A 21528-nucleotide genomic window follows, 5' to 3' on the forward strand; every position below is an offset into this window, starting at 1 on the left:
ATCCCCGCCCGCCCCCGCCCCCGCCCCCGCCCCGCCCCCGCCCCCACCCCCCGCCCCCACCCCCGCCCCCCCATCCCACCCCCGCCCCGCCCCCGCCCCCGCCCCCGCCCCCGCCCCCATCCCACCCCCGCCCCCGCCCCCGCCCCCGCCCCCGCCCCCGCCCCCGCCCCCGCCCCCGCCCCCGCCCCTACCCCCGCCCCCAGCAGCTAGGCTGCTCAATGGCCTCTCCCAGCAGTTCATTCCTTTGGAATCTTCCAGGAACCCACTTTCCCAGACATGGGACGTGGTGTTTACCCTCTAAGCTCAGGACCACCACCACCCCCTGCCCCTGATTCTGGAGGGACTGTTTCAAGTCAGAGGAAATGGCTAGTACAAAACCTTAACGTTATACAATAAAGATTGTGGAAATGCTAACAAGCTGAATTTTCTACCAGTTGGCACTATAGTCTTTGGAAACAACCTTTAATAAATTCATTTTTTAAGCAAGAAAATTCAGGTCGTGCTACTTTAGGATACAAAAAGGACTCATCCTGAGGTTTGATCAAGGTAGTCACTTAAGATGCTTCTTGCACATTTAACTTTTTTTCTTTTTCTTTTGACAAATATTCTACAAAGGACTTTTAAAAAAGAATTAACATTACTGGATAACCCTTTCTCAATAAACAACAAACAAACAAATCCTTATTTTTTTTTTCACCACCAACATTTGCAGAACACAATCTTATAGCCCACAGTGATATCCTGTTGTTTGCTGTACACTGCTATTATGATCCCCACCAGACTAAGAGGTATTTGAGGCTGACGTCAGGAGGGATATAACAGAGCCTTTTACTGTATCAGATCATGATTTTTATATAAACAGTCATTCTATGTTTGTTGAGTAAGGAAGGGAGTGAGGTAAGAAACACCTCTGGAGATGGTGGTGGTGTCTGGAAATTCAGATAGTTCCCATTTAGAAAGTCTACATGCAGGCCTCATCCAATCTATTTACTAGTAAATTTAGTAGTCTAAGTGGTATACTCATTTGTCTTTGAATAATTTATCCACTTCAAATTAAATTTAGAAATCCTACTAGATCATGAAATGAAAGGCTAAACGAGAGATAGACAGCTACACCAAAATGGCTGTGAGAGGGGCTAACCCCATCCGGACACGTTCAGCTCCCTGCTGAGTCCCGGAGGTGGAAAGGCCAAACAAAAGGCATGGAATCTACCTCCAGAGAAGAAAAAGCTTTTGATTTGATTTCCATAAAGCCTGTGAAAACACAGCTCTTTTCTGTATGTGCTAAACACCTCCCTGTTGCATCAAGCACTTTCCATTTACTGGGTCCATAAACAGAGTCAGCGCTAAGAGCTAACACTTCTGAGCACCTCAGGGCTGTGAAATGAACAGCAAATACATCTGCCTCCGGACATCAGAGACTGCATTTCCCTGACGTGCCAAATATTACTTTATCTCTGACTCAAAGAAAGTTTTAAATACGAAGTAAATTTGAGATTCCATACTGATGCACATTTACTGCTGGGACCTATCTAGTTCAGGATACAAACCTAAGTCCTCATTGCTCTAAGTCCGTCAGCTTTACATAATCTCCGCTATACACTGGACAAACCAAGGCAAGACAAAGTAATGCCTTCCTCAGAGGGTTAATTTCTCTACATAGACGTTTATTTACTGCATTTATGCCATGTGCCCACAGTCTCACTGCTGTGGAGAGACTGTTGCCCTGCAATTGCAATTACACTTCTGGTGGAAGAGACATACACACACACACACACACACACACACACACACACACACACACACACGCACACACGCACGCACACACACACCACACACACAAACACACGAGGAAGGGGCAAGTCCAGAGAATAGACCTATAAAATACAGGGTCAAAACCTTATATACATGCTGTGGGATGGTCTGTATGTCAAATCTGTTGCTCTGATTGGTCAATAAATAAAACACTGTATCCTTTTACACACAGAGATCTACCTAGCTCTGTCTACCAAGTGCTGGGATTAAAGGCGTGCACCACCACTGCCACGCTGTTGCTATGGCTCTAATAGCTCTGACCCCTGGACAACTTTATTTATTAACATACAATTAAAATCACATTTCAGTACAAATAAAATACCACCATATATAGATATATAGAAATGGATTAATTTAAGATATAAGAACAGTTAGCAAGAAGCCTGCCACGGCCATACAGTTTGTAAGCAATATAAGTCTCTGTGTTTACTTGGTTGGGTCTGAGCGGCTGTGGGACTGGCGGGTAAGAGAGATTTGCCCTGATTGTGGGACAGGCAGGAAAACTCTAGCTACATATACATGCTAGTAAATTATAATCTTGTTAGAAACTAATCTCATCATAGACTATTAGTTAAGCCTTGTATATTTTACTTTGGAAACATGATAAAACAGTGTTGACTTCCCTGGTTCTGCCTGTTATAGACTACTTCCTTCACATGTGTTAAAGGATTATCATTACAAAAGAAGAAGTGGGCTAAAATTCATTTCCTGCATTTCCATAACTTTGGTTTCCCAAGCATAAGCACAATTTAGAGAAATAAGCAATTTGAAAATATGGATTTATGGTGGCCCCAGACTTAAACTATCACAATTGTTTAATTCCTTTAAAGTTTATTGTCTTTCTTGGTAAAGTCTTACTCTCTTGCATTTGCAAACATATATGATAAAATGAATATTTAAAAAAATAAAACATAAAGCATAAACTATAACAAATATAATATTTATGTATATAAGATATACAATAAATATATATATGTAATAAATACATACAAACTATAAATTATATGGTCTATAAATGTATTTTATATAAATGACAAATAATTATATACCACATTAATTTATACTTTACATATAGAGAACACAAAATAAAAAATATTTTATACGAGAGAAAAAGGAAAGAATCAATGATGTATATACAAATATTGACATTTTAGTAATGAATGACTTTAGTGTACTATTAAAATATATAGCAAAATAACTACTGCCAGAGAACACACATTTGGTTATTTTCTCTAGTGGAATTAGTTATAGTAAAAAATAGTGTAAAATTTCAAATATAATATTATGCATTCCTCATTTGTCATCTCAGCCATTATGTAGCTCTAGAAATACAGACAACTCTGCCCATCATCTAGAAGAATTCACACCATTGTGAAAAGTAGATGGACCTGGGGACAAGTACTAAACTAAGATCAATTGATTACAACTTGTAAATTGGTCCCAAATCTAATCTCTGCTAATTGGGTTAAGATAATATATATGATATCATATATATCATATCACAGTAAGCATCACACATATATATATGTGATAGATATGTAAATGATAGATAGATAGATAGACAGACAGATAATAGATGAGAATACATTCACACTCAATTATGTTAGTTTACTATAGTTGACAATATTAGTCTGTTGATTGAAAAGATAAATATTAATGAAATAACTTAAGCATATCTTTTTTCAGATGTTCAAAATAAATCTACTCCATCACTGCCAGAAAATTTTACAACAAAATCGTCTGTCATGACGCCAGGCACTGTGGCAGTAACAAATCTTAGCAACCCAACAGTTGGAACACCAGCTAAAGGTAGGACCTTTCTATATAGAATGTAATTTCTCTTAAGAGCAAAACTAGTAGGTCCTATATAATGTACTATGGAAAAATAATTGTTATAAAGCTAAGTAATGCTTCACTATTTACAAATTCCTCTCTAATTTGGAGGCCTTGCGGAGTTTCCTTAATGATGTTCTTTTGGATCACTTCTTGTTTGGGGAAGGCTCTATTGTGACTGTTACATAAACAAAGTTTATTTTTAGAGAAGAAAACAATTATCATACCTAAGTCATAAAAATATCTCAGTTCTCCACTTATATAGCACAGCCAATGATTGGAAACTGTACAAACTAACAGATTTGTACATATGTGCTAATAATAGATTTAGTTTGAAGATTTCTGTAACAATTCTATCACAATTGTTGTTGGATGGACCATCAATTATGCCAAGAATTTTGGCTAAGTATTAAAATATATTATTTAACTGTCTTGGTTGGGGCTTCTATTGCTGTGAAGAAACATCATGACCATGGCAACTCTTACAAAGGAAAACATTTAATTGAGGCTGACTTACAGTTTCAGAGGTTTAGTTAATTATCATCATGACGAGAAGTATGGCAGCATGCAGGCAGGCAGACATAGTGCTGGAGAAGGAGCTAAGAGTTCCATATCTTGATCCACAGATAACAGGAAGTAAACTATCACACTAGCTGTAGCCGAAGCATATATGAGATTTTAAAGCCTGCCATCACAGTGACACATTTCCTCCAGCAATGTCACACCTTTTAATAGTGCCACTCTCTACAGGCATGCATTCAAACACATAAGTCAATGGTGACTGTTCATACCTATTCACACCACCACATTAACCGTCTTTAAAAATTTGCAATGTCCATGGGACTGGAGGTATATGTCTTTAATCCCATCACTTGGGAGGCAGAGGTGGGTAGATAACTATGGTTTGAGGCTAATCTACTCTGTATATCAAATGCCAGGGCAGCCAGGGCTATACAGAGAGACTCTGTCTCAAAAAGAAATAAAGAGAGAGAGAGAGAAAAAAGAAAAAAAAAGCCATTATAATCACTCAATTAAAAACTCAAAGAATTTTCAAGCTAATGTTTGCTATATTTATCTTGTAACACTGAAAAAATAAATAAATAAGATATCTCATTCAGGCTCAGTATTCAAAAGGAGAAAAAAAAATAAACTTGCTAGTTAATTCCCAGAAAATTGAATATTTAGAATGAATGGATGGCCGAAATTTTACCACTGTATTTCTCAGCTCTGCACACCTTCCTTAATTTTCACTCTAAGGTCAGGCTCACACATATACACATCAACAATCTGGACTTGAATATGATGGTAACTTAACAGACCAAGGGTATCATGAACAGAATCTATTTCTACCATGTTTGATTCTACAGTGGAAACAAACCAGTCCTCACAGAACTCCTTGACCAAATCAGAAGAAAGCATACTCAACAGGGACAACATGGGGATTTTAGTCCCCGTATATGGGAGAATCTTGTTTCCACTGAAGAAAAGCTCCAAATAAAGCAGTCACAGCCTAGGAAGTCTCCCACCATCTCCCCAGTGTCGTGTTTCATTTTTCGGGATTGTCTCATTTCTGTGCTCTCAGGCTTCAAATAGGATTTTTACAAAGTGTGACTATCTGCTTTCTTCTCTAAGCTTCAACTTTCTCTTCAATATGAATTTGCTCTAAGTTGGCAAGAGTGTATTAGGTTTGCAAACAGTGATATTTGCACAAGAGCCAAGATAGAGAATGTAGGGTGCTGATGTTACATCCAGGCCCCCGTCTCTATAAAATTCTATGGTCAAAAGTAATATCCTAATTATAACACAAACCCTGGAACAATATGTAGTTACATGAACCATAGAGGCAGGGGTTCAATGAAAGATTTTGGGCAGAATTGTAATTTGTGATGCCAGAAATGCGCCTTATTTTGCTGTCATTATTTCAAATAAGTTAGGACGTTATTTCAAACCTGCTCATATTGAGACAGAGAAAGATGATTTTTTTTAAATCATTTTTGCAATGTGTGTGTCCTATAGTTGGGCATGAAACACCCCTCTCTGAAGCAAGGGTGTGTCACACTTGAATATAACATTGCTCACACAAATACACCCATATGTTTCTCCAAATTTCTTTTGATAGACATTGCTGGCAATTTATATTACCCACATAATAAATATTACACTTCGATATGTGTTCTCAAAAGTTCTCCTAGTGAATTTGAATTGCTTACTTTCAATTGTAAAATTGTAATAAATCATATAAATTTTGTCTTTTATTAATTTGTAATACAAAAATATTCAGACATATTGTAAGCAAGGAACATTTTAATTATTCTCCCTATATCCACCTCCCTAAAATATGTTTTTACAGATTTCATCACATTTTTTCAACTTTCTTCATAGCCAGAGGTTTTTCTGCATCCCACCCAGTCCCTCAGCTGCTTATAAAATAATCATTCAGAGGCTTAATATTAATTATAATTGTTTGGCCAATGACTCAGCCTTATTATTAACTGGCTCTTACAACTTAAAGTAGCCCATTATTATTAATCTACATATTGTCATATGGCCATGGCATTACAAGTCTGCTGGCATCTTGCTGTTTGGGTGGCTGGATGGCATCTGCCCTGACTCCACCCTTTTTTTTTACCTGTATCTCTGCTTGGAATTCCCACTTGACTCTAAGCTGCCTTGTCATAGGCCAAAGCAGCCTTGTTTATTAACCAATGGGAACAACACATATTCACAGTGTACAGAAAGACATTTCACATCATTTCCTCTTTTGTGTCCTTCTCACTTTAATCTATTTATTTGGTAATTAAAGTATTATGGAATCCACACTAAAAATGTGTCTCAAATCTTGAGACAGTTTATTGCAAAGCTACAATGCCATTATCAAACCTACTTTCCAAATTATTATGACTTTAGAATCACTTAGTATCTAATTAGAGTACTTTTAGTGATATAATCTAGTAGCCATTAATATAGTAGTGAGACAGGGATGAGGAGGAAGTAAGTCCATTCTAGGGCCTCTAATGAGACCAAGTGACACTGCCTGGAGGAGCAGCTTGCTACAAGGTAGGAAAGGCAGGCTCACCTGCACTGTGAGAAACAGTCTGGTGTGGAGGGAGCAGAGCTGAGGGCAGTGACCAGGCAGCTGGAGGAGGATGGTTTGGGGTGCTAATCAATGGAGAAAGAGCACTAGAGAAAGAAGACATGAGACTGCTTTGGCCTAGCCTGTTTAACACCATTCTGTATTAAGGGGAGTTGGAGTATGCACACTGGCAGAGCTCATGCTCCTAAAGATAACACAGTTACATACAGTAATGAACAGAAGGGGAAATCTGCCTTAATTCCTCATGTTCTAAGTAGTATGTCAGGCATGTGAACAACTTAAATGTCAAGCAGGTTTATATGCTGACCTCCTCCCTCCAAAAAAAAAAAAAAACAACCATTACATAGACCAAAATACTTCACACACACACACACACACACACACACACACACACACACACGCATGCATGTACACACAGTATGCACATGCACACCCCGACCCCCACACAGAGCCACTTCTCATTTTTCCTTTCTTCAGGGCAACACAGTGCTCCTACCCACAGTAAAGGATTTATAAACAAAAGAAAAAATATAGAAGTCTGTTTCTTCTCATTTTTGGCTTCCTAATCAGATTTTCTTTGTTTAAAATTCAAAGGAGAGTTGGTTCCAGAGAGCTTATAAGTGTCTTCCTTCTGCCAATGGCATTGATTCCATCACAGGGAAAGTGAAGAAAAAAAAAAGTCTGCAATGGAGCAGAGACTTCTCTTCACAGCAACATAGCTGTAATGGAGAATTGATTGACAGCTTGGCCTGGAGCAGGTCTTGCTTTCAGAGACTTGCCCAATTACAGGCAGGACTTGACCTCTTCTGTCATGTCCATCAAGTGACCTGTGCATTTTGTGCAAAGGTCAAACAGTGAGAGTTAAAAGATAACATCTTGCAGGCAAAGCGTATCATCATCAGAAAATGAACTTCAAGCACACAAAAACAGATTTGAAATTTTGTCTTGTTTAACATTGATTGTTATTCAGCTTGGTAAAGAAACATTTGATAGTCAATGCCTTTACTTTGGAGTCCTGGTATGTTAATATCAATGATATAATTGGTTAAAAAAATTAAACAAAAGCCTTGTATAGGTTCTCAGTTGTATATAAAACCCAGCTACCAAAATACTCAATTAAAAGATTTTTAAGATTAAAGGATGCAAATAAGCCCATTTGAATGTAAATTTTCTCATCTCTTCCCTGACAGTGTCAGATGTCTGCAAAAGACAGCTTCTTTCTCTTCTTTTTTAGAGAGGGAGTGGAAAGAGAGCCCCAAGGATGTAGATGCACTCACGTTTATTTTTATTTTAGAACTGTTACTACCCTATATTTATTCATTTTGTCACACACATGTCTTCCTTCCCCCGGGTGGTTTTCAGGGATTGAACTCAGGTCAAGAGGCTTGGCAGTAAGTGCCTTTGCCCCCTGAGCCATCTCTCAAACTCTACACTTCCTTTATTTAAAAACAAATAAAAAAGAGAGTGGTTGATAATGAAGTGGTGTTAATGAGATAAATCAACTAATAGAACAAAACCTTTTCAGAATTAATATTAAAATCTCAAGTACAAAATAGACATTCAATTTTAACTACAGTCAAAGATGTTTCCAGCCAGCTATTTCATATGAGACTTTGCTATGGTGATGTTTAAGTTACCCATCTTCTGTGCAGGAAATGCACACTTAAAACTGCAAAAAAAAAAAAAGATTATTAAAACCTAGTCTCATAAACTTCCTTGTATGATTAGATGGAAGTACAATAGGATTGTGTGCCTCACCTTTCTCTTCTCTGTTATCTTCCTGTCTATAAGTTTGAATTGAAAATGAACACTACATGGAAAATGTTGCAAATACACGTTCACTAAACAATAGTAAAGTTATGATACAACATACTTTATATATATATATATATACATATATATATGCAGTATCCACTTATGTTTATATCAACTTCAGTCTATTTCTCTTAAGAATTATTTGAAATTGTTGAATTGTTTATGAACTTTAAATTAACACCAATGACAGTTGTCATTGGTTACCAGTAGTTCCTCATAATAATGGTGTACATTTTTCTTCAGAATTTTAATATATTCAGCACATAAAGAGAAATTCACCATACCATATGTACAGTGCTACACATATTTAAAATTGGTTACTGATAAATTAGTAACAATCCAAAAGTGTTACAGTTCTTACCACAAGCACATATGTGTATGCATATGTGTACACACACACAAGCACACGTACTCACACGTACACACAGATGTCCTGTAAGGTATTAAACTTGTCTGAACAGGGCTTCCTCCAAGACTTTGTGGGCAATATCCAACTTTAAGCATCTTTTTGCTCTAGGCAATTTCAGGAATAATTCGTAGCTTTTAAAAAATATTCTTTTAATAAAGAAGTACAAGGACATGGAGATCAGCAAAGGACCATGGTGTGTCTTATGCAGTCGACACAGCTCATGATTTTGACAGTTACTCTCCAGTAACATTTGCTTCTTTCTCAACATACTTTCCAATGTTCTTTAGTATTCAGGCATAAGGCCCCATGTTTACTGGGAAATGCATTACAATCTTGCTTCATACATGTATGCCATACTAGGAATTAAAACTATTTGGATTTCTGAAGTATTCAAAGACCATCTAATGAATAGCAGATTAATTTCAGAAGTTTTCAAGTTCCTCCATGTCTGGTTTTATAGAATTTTCATTACCATGAATGACTAAGTTAAGGAAATGAAATATAATTCTGAAATAAAAGTTATATTTCATGATTCTATTTGACTGGATCTTTTTTCCCACAGGAAAAAATAAAATGATTTTTATCACTAAAATTTAGTTTTTGTAATACTTTTTTTGCATGTTTAATGATATCCAGATAATAACCTGCAATAAAAACGTGGTGTTCGGATCACTCATACTAAGTGTGTGTGTGTGTGTGTGTGTGTGTGTGTGTATGTGTTTGTTTAAGTCAGTCATTCAATAATTCAATAATTGCATTCCTCTTTAGATAGAATGAGCTGGAAAACAATAAAAGGGTTACTTAGTACATCTGTAGATTTATTGCAGATCATTTCTAAACTTGACTTTTATTCATTCCTTGGCAGATTAGGTGAGATTGTGATTAATAATAATAATAATAATAATATCATCTATCTTATCAAACTAGGCACAGCCAATGGTGAATTATCCAAAACAACTTTGGTACCAGCATTTAATTCACAGACAACAGTAAAAAGTAAAGGTGAGTATTGATACTTCTTATTGTTGTTGTTGTTGTATGTGTGTATGTGTGTGTGTAAAACTCTTGGATTTTCTATAGATAGCATGATGTCATCTGAATATGGAAAACTTTAGGTCTTCATTTCCAAAGTCAATGCCTTTGATCCACTTAGGTTTAATATCTGCCATTTCTCTTTGGGAGCACTGCTGGAGTGATGCTGAACAGTGGTGAGAAATGACGTCATTACTTTCTTCCTAACTACAAGAGAAAGTTGTCAGGATCTCACCATTTAGTGAGATATTAAACTCCTATGATTAGTTTTTAAAGATGCTTTTATCATGTAAGAATTTTAAGTTTTCAAAAATGATTTTTCTCAACATATTGAGGTTGTCATGTTATCATTCTTTATTTTATAAAGATGGCGTGTAACTTTGATTGCTGCATGTTGGACTAACCTTGCTCACTTGGCAAAAATTCCCTGTGGTTATACTGTGGAATACTTTTCCTATGAGGCCAATTTCATTTATATTATTTTGCTAAGAATTTTCATAAGCGATATAAGCTTGTAGTTTTCCTACAACCTTTGTTTTCTTTTAATATCACAGTAATATTAGCCTCATTAGATTGAGTTGGGATGTGATCTGTTCTCTGCAACTGTTTTTGAAAAATTGTGTGATCTCTTCATATTGGCAAGTTACCATTTTAAAAAACTCACCATTAAATTAGGCTACTCTGTCTTCTTTTTCATCAGAAGAAAATATCCTACTTAAAATCTATGAAGAGCCCCAGTGTCAACAAATCAGACAAGTAGGAGTTGAGTCACTACATGGAAAGTGGGGTGATAAATAAGGGAGGAGAAGTGGATTTGGGTACATTTTTTGAGACTTCTGTACAGGGTCTAGTACAAACAGAGAAATAATAAAAATATAGAGAAGATTTAAAAGCTACTAATATTTTCTGCCCAAAATCATCAGAGAAAAAGCTGTAGGGAAAGAAAGTTCAAAAATCAATATGATACTGGAGTTTCTAAGGAAGAACGGGGGCTTTATTATTTTTTATTTCTTTATTGTATTTTATCTGTATGAGTATTTTGCCTGCAAATATGTCTGTGTACCGTATGTATATGTGCCAAGTGCCACAGAGGCCAGAGGACAGTGACTGTTGCCCAACCAGTAGTTACAGATGGTTGTGAGCCACAACATGGGTGCTGGGAATCGAACCTGGGTCCTGTGTAAGAGCAGCCAGTGTTCTTAACTGCTGAGGCATCTCTCCAGCCTGGCAGAAGGAACTTTTAAATTCTGAATTCTGAATATCTTTGATGATATCAAACTACCTCAACTTACTTGATTTCTGCACTTTTTATAATACAGAAGCTCTGTATTATAGCTTCTGGAATGGCCTTTTATTTAAAACAAAGTGATATTTTACTCATGGCCTAATTCCTACAGGATCCTATCTTGGTAACTGTGGTTAGAAAATAAAGAAATGTGGTGATCCAGTCACACAGTTAACCATGGTCTAAGGAACAGTGTGCTCCCAGTCCTCAACCACAGCTCATCTGAGGTCCTTTTGCACTCTCAAGAGTGAGGACCTTGCTGTGTGTACAACTCCAATGAACCTATTTTGTCCAACAGCACATAAAATTCTTTCCCATTTTTCTCTTGTTAGAAGTTCAAGTCCAGAGTCTGGAGAGATTGCTCAGTGATTAAGAGTATGTACTTCTCTTGCAGAGAAAGGATCCAGGTTTAGTTTCCAGTACCAGCATAGGGTAGCTCACAACTGCCACATGTCTGGCCTCAGTGGGTACCTGCACTCATCTACACACACACACACATTTGGAAGAAATATTTTTTAGGTGTTGAAATACCACTCACCTTTGACTGTTATTCTCTTCTCTTCAGCGTACTCCTGTAGCTTAATTCCAGTGTCTTGAGCTATTGTTCTTAGTAGTGAATACTGGAGAGAACCAAGTCTTAATTTGAGCTATGTTCCTTCACATAGAATTTCCTCCCTTCTAGTGCAACACTTTAAATTAACTGACAAAGTACACTACTTCACTACTTCTTTTCGTTCCAAAGAAAGAGGCCACAAGAGTCTTCAATAAGCTCCTATTCTCCAGTCTCCACTGATGCTAAGAAATATCTTCCTAGTACATTGAGTGTAGACATCCAGACAACCCACAGTCTTACCATAAGTTCTTTGACGTTATCCCAGAAGGCATTGAGGGAATCTAGACATTAGTTAAATCTGTCCCTGATTGTTATCTTGTTACAGAGACAGAATTTCTATAAATTACTGACTTCAAGTCATCCTTGAATGTGAATCTGTCAGCTGTTACTTTTAAAAAAATGCTATTTTCCTAGGAGTTAGTAAGCACAATAGCACACATTAAAATAATGGCAGTCTTAACAAAAAAATCTGTGAGTGTCTTAATCTATGTAGCTCTAAATTAATTTTCTTATGCAACGTTTAAGAAAACAAACACTTCACAAATCTGTTTGCCAGTGTTTCATTGTTAATATTTATGTGTGTGTTTCTTTCTTGTTGTTTTTATCTGGCGTTGGTATCACGGCAATACTGACTTTATAGTGAGTCAGGTAGCATTCCTTCTCTTTCTATCTTATGGAAGAGTTTGAGGAACATAGTATTAGCTCTTCTTTAACAACTGGCTAAAATTTGACAATGAATTTATCCAATCCTGGGCTTTTCTTTGTTAAGACACTATTTTATTAGTGCTTTAATTTCACTATTACACAATTGCTTATTGCTTATATCTTCTTGATTACATTTTGTTAGGTCGTATGTGTCTAGGAAATTGTCTATTTCATATACATTTTTTAGTTTGTTGGAATATGTACTTTCTAAGTATCTCCTAAAGGTCTTGTGAATTGCATTGGTATCTGTTGTGATGTCTCCCTTTTCATCTCTAATGTAGCAATTTTAGCATTCATTTTCTTTCTTTTGGTTAGTTCAGTTAAGCTTTTGTCAATTTTTGTCTTTTCAAAGAATCAACTATCCCATTGAATTTGTGTACTGTTCTTTCCATTTCTGCTCTGTTCATTCCCCTGGATTTTTCTTATTTCTTTCTTTCTACTGACTTGGGATTTGGCTTCCTGTTTTCCTATGACCTTTAGATGTATCATTTTATTTGTGTTCTCTCTAATTTTTTTTTTCAAATTAAGTGCAGCCAGTGATGGATATATTTGAGTATTTTCCTCTAAACTCTTTAGCAATTAATTTCTTTTCTTTTTTTATAATTTGATTTAATATTACATATCAGCCACGGATTCCTCTGTCCTCCCTCCTCCTGGCCCCCCTCCCCCCAGCTCACCCCTCATTCCCATCTCCTCCAGGGCAAGGACTCCCCTGGGGATTCAGTTCAACCTGGTAGATCCAGTCCAGGAAGGTCCAGTCCCCTCCTCCCAGGCTGAGCAAAGTGTCCCTGCATAGGCCCCAGGTTCAAGCATCTATAGCTGTAAGCTTCCCTCTTAAGACTACTATTGTGTCCCATGGATTCTGGTAAGTTGTGTTTTCATCATGATTCCATTCTAGGGATTTTAAATTTCCCTCCTAGTTTCCTTGATTACTCTCCATCATTCAGTAGTGTGTGTTCAATCTTAACATTTCATTTTCTACAATTTATCCTGATGATGATTTTTAGTTTCTTTCCACTGTGATCACATAAAAGATAAAAAATAAATTGAATTTCCTTGCATTTGTTGGTATATGCTTTGTGTTCGACACTAAGGTCTATTTGATAGAATCTCTGGAATATTCTCTTGTAGAATTTTTATGATTTCATAACACATCTAGACCTTTTTATCAATTTTGAATTTATTTTTGTTTGTGGTAGCAGATAAAGGTCTAATTTCATTCTTTATTTATGACAGTCTGATTTCTCAGCAACATTTATTGAAGAGATTATTCTTTCTCCACTGTGATCTTTAGGTGTCATGTCAATTATTAGTTATGCATATTTGGTTTTATTTCCTGGTTCTCTATTTTTGTTTGTTTGTTTGTTGCTTCACTCTTATATATGTGATTTATACCAGTACCATGCAATTTTGATTACTGTTGCTTTGCAATGTGGTCTAAAATCAGAAAGTATGATGCTTTCAACTTTTTATTCTTTCTCAAAATTGCTTTGGTTTATTGATTTTTGTGATCCCATATATATTTTAGAATTTGTTTGTTTGTGTCTATGAAGAATGTAAATGGGAGTTTGCTTCAGATCTTCACTTTGCTCTGGTATGATGGAGATTTTAACTAATTCTTCTAAGCCATGAGCATGATGTATCTGTTTTTGTTATATACTATTTCTTCTATAATTGTCTTATAATTCTTAATGTTCAGAACCATCACCTTTTAGATTAAATTTATTCATAAGTAGGTTTAGACCATCTTTTAAAAATAAAACTAAGCTAAATATCATTTCTGAGCTGTAACAGTCACTAGTATATGCCTTAGTCAATGCTAATCTTGTCAGAATTCATTCTCCTGTGCCAAATTTATTTTTTTTAAAAAAAGATGACTTTACTCTAGATATCAGATAAAACAGTGCTTTCCATCACAGAGTTCCAAATATATAAAGCAGGTTATCGTTCTTCCTCTACAATTAAAATAATAAGTTTTTCCCCTTAAGTCAACCAGTTGTAGCCACATAGTAAATCACTAATATAATCCATGGCCCTATTCATTATTTTTCACAATAAACTTAATTTCCAAAATGTTTAAAACTAATCTCACATTGATAATTCTAGAATAATGAAATTAACTTTGTACTTGTTATTCTGCTCAGCTCTAAGCAATGATTGACTTTAAGGGGACAGGTAAAGTCATTTCCCTTAAACTGTCAATCTGATACGACTCCTTCAAACATGTTCCATACTAAATTCACTTTATTCTAACCCCTGTACAGATAAAAATGCTTAAAATGCTAAAAATTTCAAAAGACCTCAACTCCAAAACCATAGGTTCTAACAGTAAAATCAGAATTATCTTGATGTTATAATTCTCCTATAAATTAAAATGCAAGCCAAAACCACAATGGGATGCTACTTTATGCCCCTGAGAAAGGCTTTTATCAGAAAGCAATAACCATAATGCTGGTAAGTTATGTAATTAATATAGATATTATTGTGTGAAATAATATAAACGGTCCTCAAAATAATTAACGTTTGAACAATTATATGATCCAGCAACCTCACCACTGGGTAGACGTCCAGGGGAAATGAAATCACCATCTCAAAGATACATCTTTAGGCCCATGTTCATTATAGTATAAATTACAATGGTCAAGAAATAGAATCCACCCAAAGCACAGCAACTGATGATGGACTTCTAAAACTGTAATCAGGTACACAGTGGAATAATATTCAACCATAAAAATAATGAAATGCTGACTAAATGGGTAGAGATGGACATGATGCTAAGTTTAATAAGTCAGCCAAAGAAAGACAAATAACACCAATCTCACTTGCATGTAGAATCTAAAATAATTGTCATAGAAGCTAAGATTATAGAGTAGTTACCGGAGGCTAGAAAGACTAGGAGACAGGGAGAATTAGACAAAAGTTTAGTGAGGTCAGAGTAAAAATTTCTGGTCTGCTAGTCTGGTGTACAATACAGTGAATATAGTTTAAAAGCATACTGTCATAAAAAAAACAAGAAGGATTTGAAGGCTTCTAATCAAGAAATGACATTATTTGAGGAAATATGTTTACCTTGATCTCAATGTTACACAATATAGATATGTATCAAAAGAGCATGTGATCCCATTAAAATGTATGGTAGTTATGGTTTAAATTTTTAAATGAACTTAATTAAAATATTAAATTTTGCTTATTTAACTTAATGTATATATAGCATTCTCTGAAGTTACAGTGTAAGTTAAGTTATAGTCAGTCTAATGGGAGTGCATAATATATTCTAAGGAAAGTAGTCAGAAAAACTGAAAAAAGCAATATGCAAGCTTAAAGGCCTGCCTCAAGATGGATTTCCTTTTACTCTGGAGTATTGGTGCTCATTAGCTGCAGTCTGGAACATACTTTGTGTGAATCAAAGGATCCCATCAGTGTATAAATATTACAGTGCTCAGATGTTAATAATCTGCTGTGGGATGTCTTTCCATATGCTGTAAATATGTGTTGCTCTGATTGGTTGTTAAATAAAGCTGCATTGGCCTATGGCAAGGCATCTTAGAGGCAGGCAATAATCCAAGCAGACAGACAGGAAGAGAAAGGAGAGGCAGAGGGATGCCAGCCTGCCGCCAAAGGAACAACATGCCAGCAGACCAGTAAACCACGGAACACATTGCAAAACGTATTTTAATAGAAATGGGTTAATTTAAGTTATAAGAGCTAGCTAGCAAGAAGCCTGTTATGTGCCATGCAATTGGTAATTAATATAAGCCTCTGAGTAATTATTTTATAAGCGGCTGTGGGACCATGGGCTGGGCAGAATCAGAGAAAAACTTCTGACTTCATTTGGCACCCAACATGGGGCATTGATCCATGTAGACCTAAGAAAGCTTAAAGATTCTGAATGCACAGAAATGGAGCCACAGTAGGCTTCCTTGTCTCACAGTCTCATGCCAGTAGCAGTGCAAACTCATCTGCCTACAGCTGCCTGCAAGATGGAGCTGGCTGCCAGCCGTCATAAGCTAAGCAGCATGGCAGATTCCTGCCTCAGTACACAGTGCCATCTCCAAGCCATGCAGCACACTGTGTGGCAAATTTAGCTTTGCTAGTACAGATTAAAAAAAAATAAAATAAAAAGGTTTCTGGGTTACACGCTCTTTGTTAGAGGCATAGATCCACTGCCTCCCAGAGTCAGCAGAGAGTATGGCTCCCAGAGCTGGTGGTGGATTACCACTGCCATGTTGGAAAGCTGAGGTAGGCGGAGCCAGCAGCCAGGCCCCCACAGTCCCGTGGCCCACTTAAGAACAGATTCAGATGGAATAAAACTCTAAACAGTTTACAGTGTGTGTAAAAATGTACATAGGCTTGTAAGAGAGAGGAAAAGGAGTATATGTAGTTATATAAAGAAATAGATAGTTTTTAAAAATAAAGTCTTTAAAGAGACAGTAAAAGTAATATTTAAAAAAAATAAGCCATGTAAAGGTGGAAATTACACAGAGAGTCTAGATTATACTGTCTTTTGGATTTTTAACTGCAGGAAAACATTTGATTGTAAAGGCTACCAAGTTAAACCAATATGTATATTTTAAATCTATCTTGTCTTCAGAATTTGTGTCTAAGAATACGTTGCTTTGGAAAAGAGGTTCTGCTCTTTTTTCCACAGAAGATGAGAACCTGTGGATTCCTTTCAGGCTAATATGGTTTCATCAGCCAAGATCCCCTGAAAGATCTCCAGTGACACCATGGCCCAGATGATCCAACATCCAAACTCAACTTCAAGGCAACTGGAAGAGAATACAGCCTCACAGACTACTCCAGTCAGGACTTGACCATAATTCTTAATTTTCTCAGGATCCCCATAAGATTTCCAGCATCCCCTACCAGCAGGAAGTAGTATGAGAAGCTATGCCCAAATTACCAAAATATTTTTTATAAATGTTTATTTTATTTAAAGGGGGTTGATTAGAAATACAATCTCTTTGTATTAAAAAAGGTAGATATAGATATGATAGGATAAAAGGGTAGATTCTTGTATTTACTTTTAAAATTTGTTTAAAATGTTTTACATTGTTGTGGATTTTAGTTTATTGATACAAATTTAAAGTTAATTTTGTTATACTGTATGTATATTTCTACTCTTGTTTAAGGTATGTTTTTGTAGCTCATTTGAAATTGTAATGTATAATTAAGAAATATATATTAATAATTAGTTATTCATAATAATCAAAATTATAGTCATGTTAGATTCTGAGTGTATCTTCATGTAGTACCAGAAATGGTAAACCTTTACATCTTTGATAGTATTATGCTCCACACCTTGATTTTGCTCACCTCAGGTCTACTACATACATTTTAAAATACATTATCTTCACAGCATCCAAGAACCCCCTCCATTCCACTTCTTTGTGAGGTAACTGAGCACCTGTCCTGAACTGAGTGTGGCCTCTCATTCCACTTTCATCTGTAAAGTTCCACATTAAACAGGAGATTCTCTAAGCCAGTTGGGGTCTTCTGTTACTCCATCTTTGTTTTTAGGTTCTGATCTAGAAACATTCTACATATCTCTGCTTTGCATCATCTCTTTGAACACAAATAATTGGTGACTGATGTTGTCTCACTTGTCAGTTTTTGCTTCTCTTCCTGTACCTTGGGTCCTACCCAGACAATCATTGCCCAGAACAATGTTTTGAAGTGATTCACCTCCAGTTTTCTTCCAGTGAGTTTAAGAATGTTAGGTCTTACACTTAATTGTTTAATGCCTTTTAGGTTGCTTTTTGCATAGAGTGTAGGTTCCTTTCAGTCTTCAATTTAAGAATATGTAGTTTTTCAGCATCATTTATTGACTGTTCTTTATCCAGTGAAAATTTTTGCTACCATTTGGTACCATTGTTGAGAATCAGCTGGTTGTAGATGTAGTAAGTCTTCTCAAGGTTCTCTGTTCTGTTCTTGGTCTATATGTTTGTTTCTATACCCACACCCAGTTCTGTAATTACCCTAGCTTTGTAGTGTATTTTGAAGTCAGGAAGTGAGATGACCCAAGTTGATTCTTGTTCTCGTGATTTACTTTCACTCTTCGCGGTCACTTGCACTGACATATAAGTTTTTAGGAATTATTATAGTTTCATAAAGTCATTGGTGCTTTGATGGACAGTCATTAACTGTAATTTGCTTTGGGTAATATGTATTTTTTTGCTATAATAATTTCCCAAATCCATGAACTTAAAAGGACTTTTTAATTTATATGTGTGATGTGTGTTTTTAAATTTTTAGCAATGTTTTTCAACTTTTACTAAGAAGTCTTTTCATTCCTCAATGAGGCATATTCCTAAGCATCTCATTGTTTTGGGTAATTGTTGTTCTTTCATGATTCCTTCTTTATAAATTCACTATTGGTGTATATAGATATTATTGATATTTATGCTGTTTTTTATTCTATTATACAACAGTATTGATTTTCTTCATAAGTTCTAATATTGGATGAAATCTTGATGATTTTTTAAAAATTAGATTTATTTTATTTTATTATGTATGTATTTTACCTGTATCTATATGTGTATGCCAGATGCATGCCAGATGCCAACAGAGGTCAAAAGAGAGCACTGGATAACCTGGAATATAAATGGTTGTGTGCCATCATGTGAGTGCTAGGAACCAAACCCAGTCCTCTGCAAGAACAGTGTTCTTAACCACTGAGCAATATCTCTATCCCCCTTCAGGATTTTATATATATTGATTCAACTGAAAACAGGATAATTTAACTTCATTCCTTCCACTTTTATATAGTTTCTAATTTCATTTTTTCTTTTATAATTGTGGCTATAATATCAGTTCTAAATTTAGTTAAAGCTAAGAGAGTGAGTGTGTCTTATTCTTGATTCTAGAGGAAATGTCAGTTTTGTCAATCCAATGTGATGCTGGCCATTGGTTTGTTACATATAGTCTATATTATCCTTGAATCTCTAATTTGTTGTGGACCTTTATCATGATATGTCATTGTTTGTCATCTATTGAGATGATCATATGATTTTTATACTTCAATTTGCAGACTAGGTGTATTGCATTAGTTTATTTGCACACTCCATCATCCTTGTACCCCCAGGGTAAAAACAACTTGATAATGTTAAGTGATCTTATTAATAAATTTGATTTTCTAGTACTTTTATTTTTCTGGATCAAATTTTTGGTTGATAATTTCATAAATGTGTACAACACATTGTTACTACTGTCTACCCCCTCACCCTATAAGTCCTTTCCTACATTCATGCCATTTTGTTTTGTTTTTGACTCACTGATTTTTAACAAGGGTCAAGTGGCAAAAAGTTTGGAAGTGTCCATTGGATCCTGACAGGCTCACCATTTTATATACAACTGAAGACAATTACTGTCCCTCCCCTAGAATCCATGAGTAACCAATAGTTTAGCAAAGGGAGGTAGTACCCCATGAGCTCCTCTCTGATCCTTAGATGGATACAGCTACAATGGAAATGAATGTAGAAGCATCCCAAAAATATAGAAACGGAACTACCATATAACCCAAATCTACCAGTCCTTTGGAGTATGTCCAAAGGACTCTCTATCCAACTAAAGACACACTTGCTCTTCCATGTTCATTGCTACTCTAGTCATAGAAAAGGAAGCAGTCTAATTGTCCATCAACTGATGAATGGCTGATGAAAATGTGATACATGTATATAATGAAATTTTATTCAGGTATAAAGAATAACACATGTAAATGCATGGAATTAGAAAAGAAACATGCTGAGCAAGGTAGTGAGCCAGGTCCAGAAAGACAAATGGTGCCTGTTTGTGCTCTTCCACAGGTCCTAGCTTCAAACTTCCTAATTTGTGTGTTTAACTTGGAGCACCTCTAGAAACCAAGAGACTAGGAACAGGTCTTTGATGGGGTCAATGCCCTAAGGGAAGGGAGCTATTAGAATATACATTTCCATTTTCATGACAACCTTTGCTTTCTGTCTATGTGGGTCTTCACTAGTCAAGTGAGTTGGTGGGCTATTACTGGGTATTTTTACACTTTTAATTCATTCTGACAATCTCTATCGTCTATTTGAAGAATTTAGTCCAATTACATTCAAAATTATTATTGGGACTTTTGCTTGTCATTTGGCTTGTTTTCTTCTGGGTGCTTTGAATATTCTTCATTTCCTTTGTTATTAATTTTGTGGTTTGAGAGTTTATTGAGCCAATAGCATTAGATTTTTTTTCTATATTCCTTTTGTGAATCTACTTTTCTAGTGGAATGTGCACTGATATTTGCCTTGGTGAGAGTAACAGTCTTTCACTCTACAATAGGGGTTTCTTTGAGCAACTTCTGTGATGCTGGTTTGATGGACATGAACTCCCTTAGGTTTTGCTTGCTTTTGGATTCTGTCACTTCCTTTTGATTTCTTAACCTCATGGATTCTAGTAATGTTGGTTGGCAGCTTTTTTCTTTTAGGCCTTAGAATATAACTTTCTATTTCCTCCTAGCATGCAGGATTTTTGTTGAGCAATCTGCTGGTAATGTAAGGAGGAGACTATGACACTTTCCCCCACTCAGATTTTAGAACGTTTTTATTGTCTTAAACTCTTAATATGTTATGATGAAAGATTTTTGGTCATTTCTAGTGGTGTCTAATTGGTCTCTTCTGTATTTCTCCCAAGATTAGAAAAAAAAATTCTATTATTTTTCTGCACACTGAGTTGCTATGCCCTTAATTTTCTCCTCCACTTTGGGTGGATATTAAAAAAAGCTTGATTTTTTTTTTCACTTAATTCTGTCCTGAAAATCTTGGGTGCTGTCTTAACTCTTTCTTCCTGTTTGGACTGCCTTCCCTCCTGTTTCCAATTTTCTTCCTTCCTTTTACTTCTGACTGGAACATTTCAAAAGACCTAGCATCAACTTCGTACATTCTTCCTTTCCAGTGGTCTAGTCTGTTAATGGG

At 36.0% G+C, this 21528-nt stretch overlaps 1 protein-coding gene across 1 annotated transcript in view; it reads left to right on the plus strand.

Moving 5' to 3' along the window:
- The first annotated feature begins 3505 nt into the window (after positions 1 to 3505).
- The window catches only part of Emcn (endomucin), a 62304-nt gene continuing 44281 nt past the window's right edge, over positions 3506 to 21528 (plus strand). The window contains exons 1-2 of the mRNA XM_059266315.1: positions 3506 to 3624; positions 9894 to 9968. Of these exons, the coding sequence (XP_059122298.1) occupies positions 3561 to 3624; positions 9894 to 9968 (139 nt within the window). The 5' untranslated portion in view covers positions 3506 to 3560. The remainder of the gene's footprint in view (positions 3625 to 9893; positions 9969 to 21528) is intronic.

This window comes from Peromyscus eremicus, chromosome 6 (assembly GCF_949786415.1).
Source record: "Peromyscus eremicus chromosome 6, PerEre_H2_v1, whole genome shotgun sequence".
Classification (NCBI taxonomy): Eukaryota; Metazoa; Chordata; class Mammalia; order Rodentia; family Cricetidae; genus Peromyscus; species Peromyscus eremicus.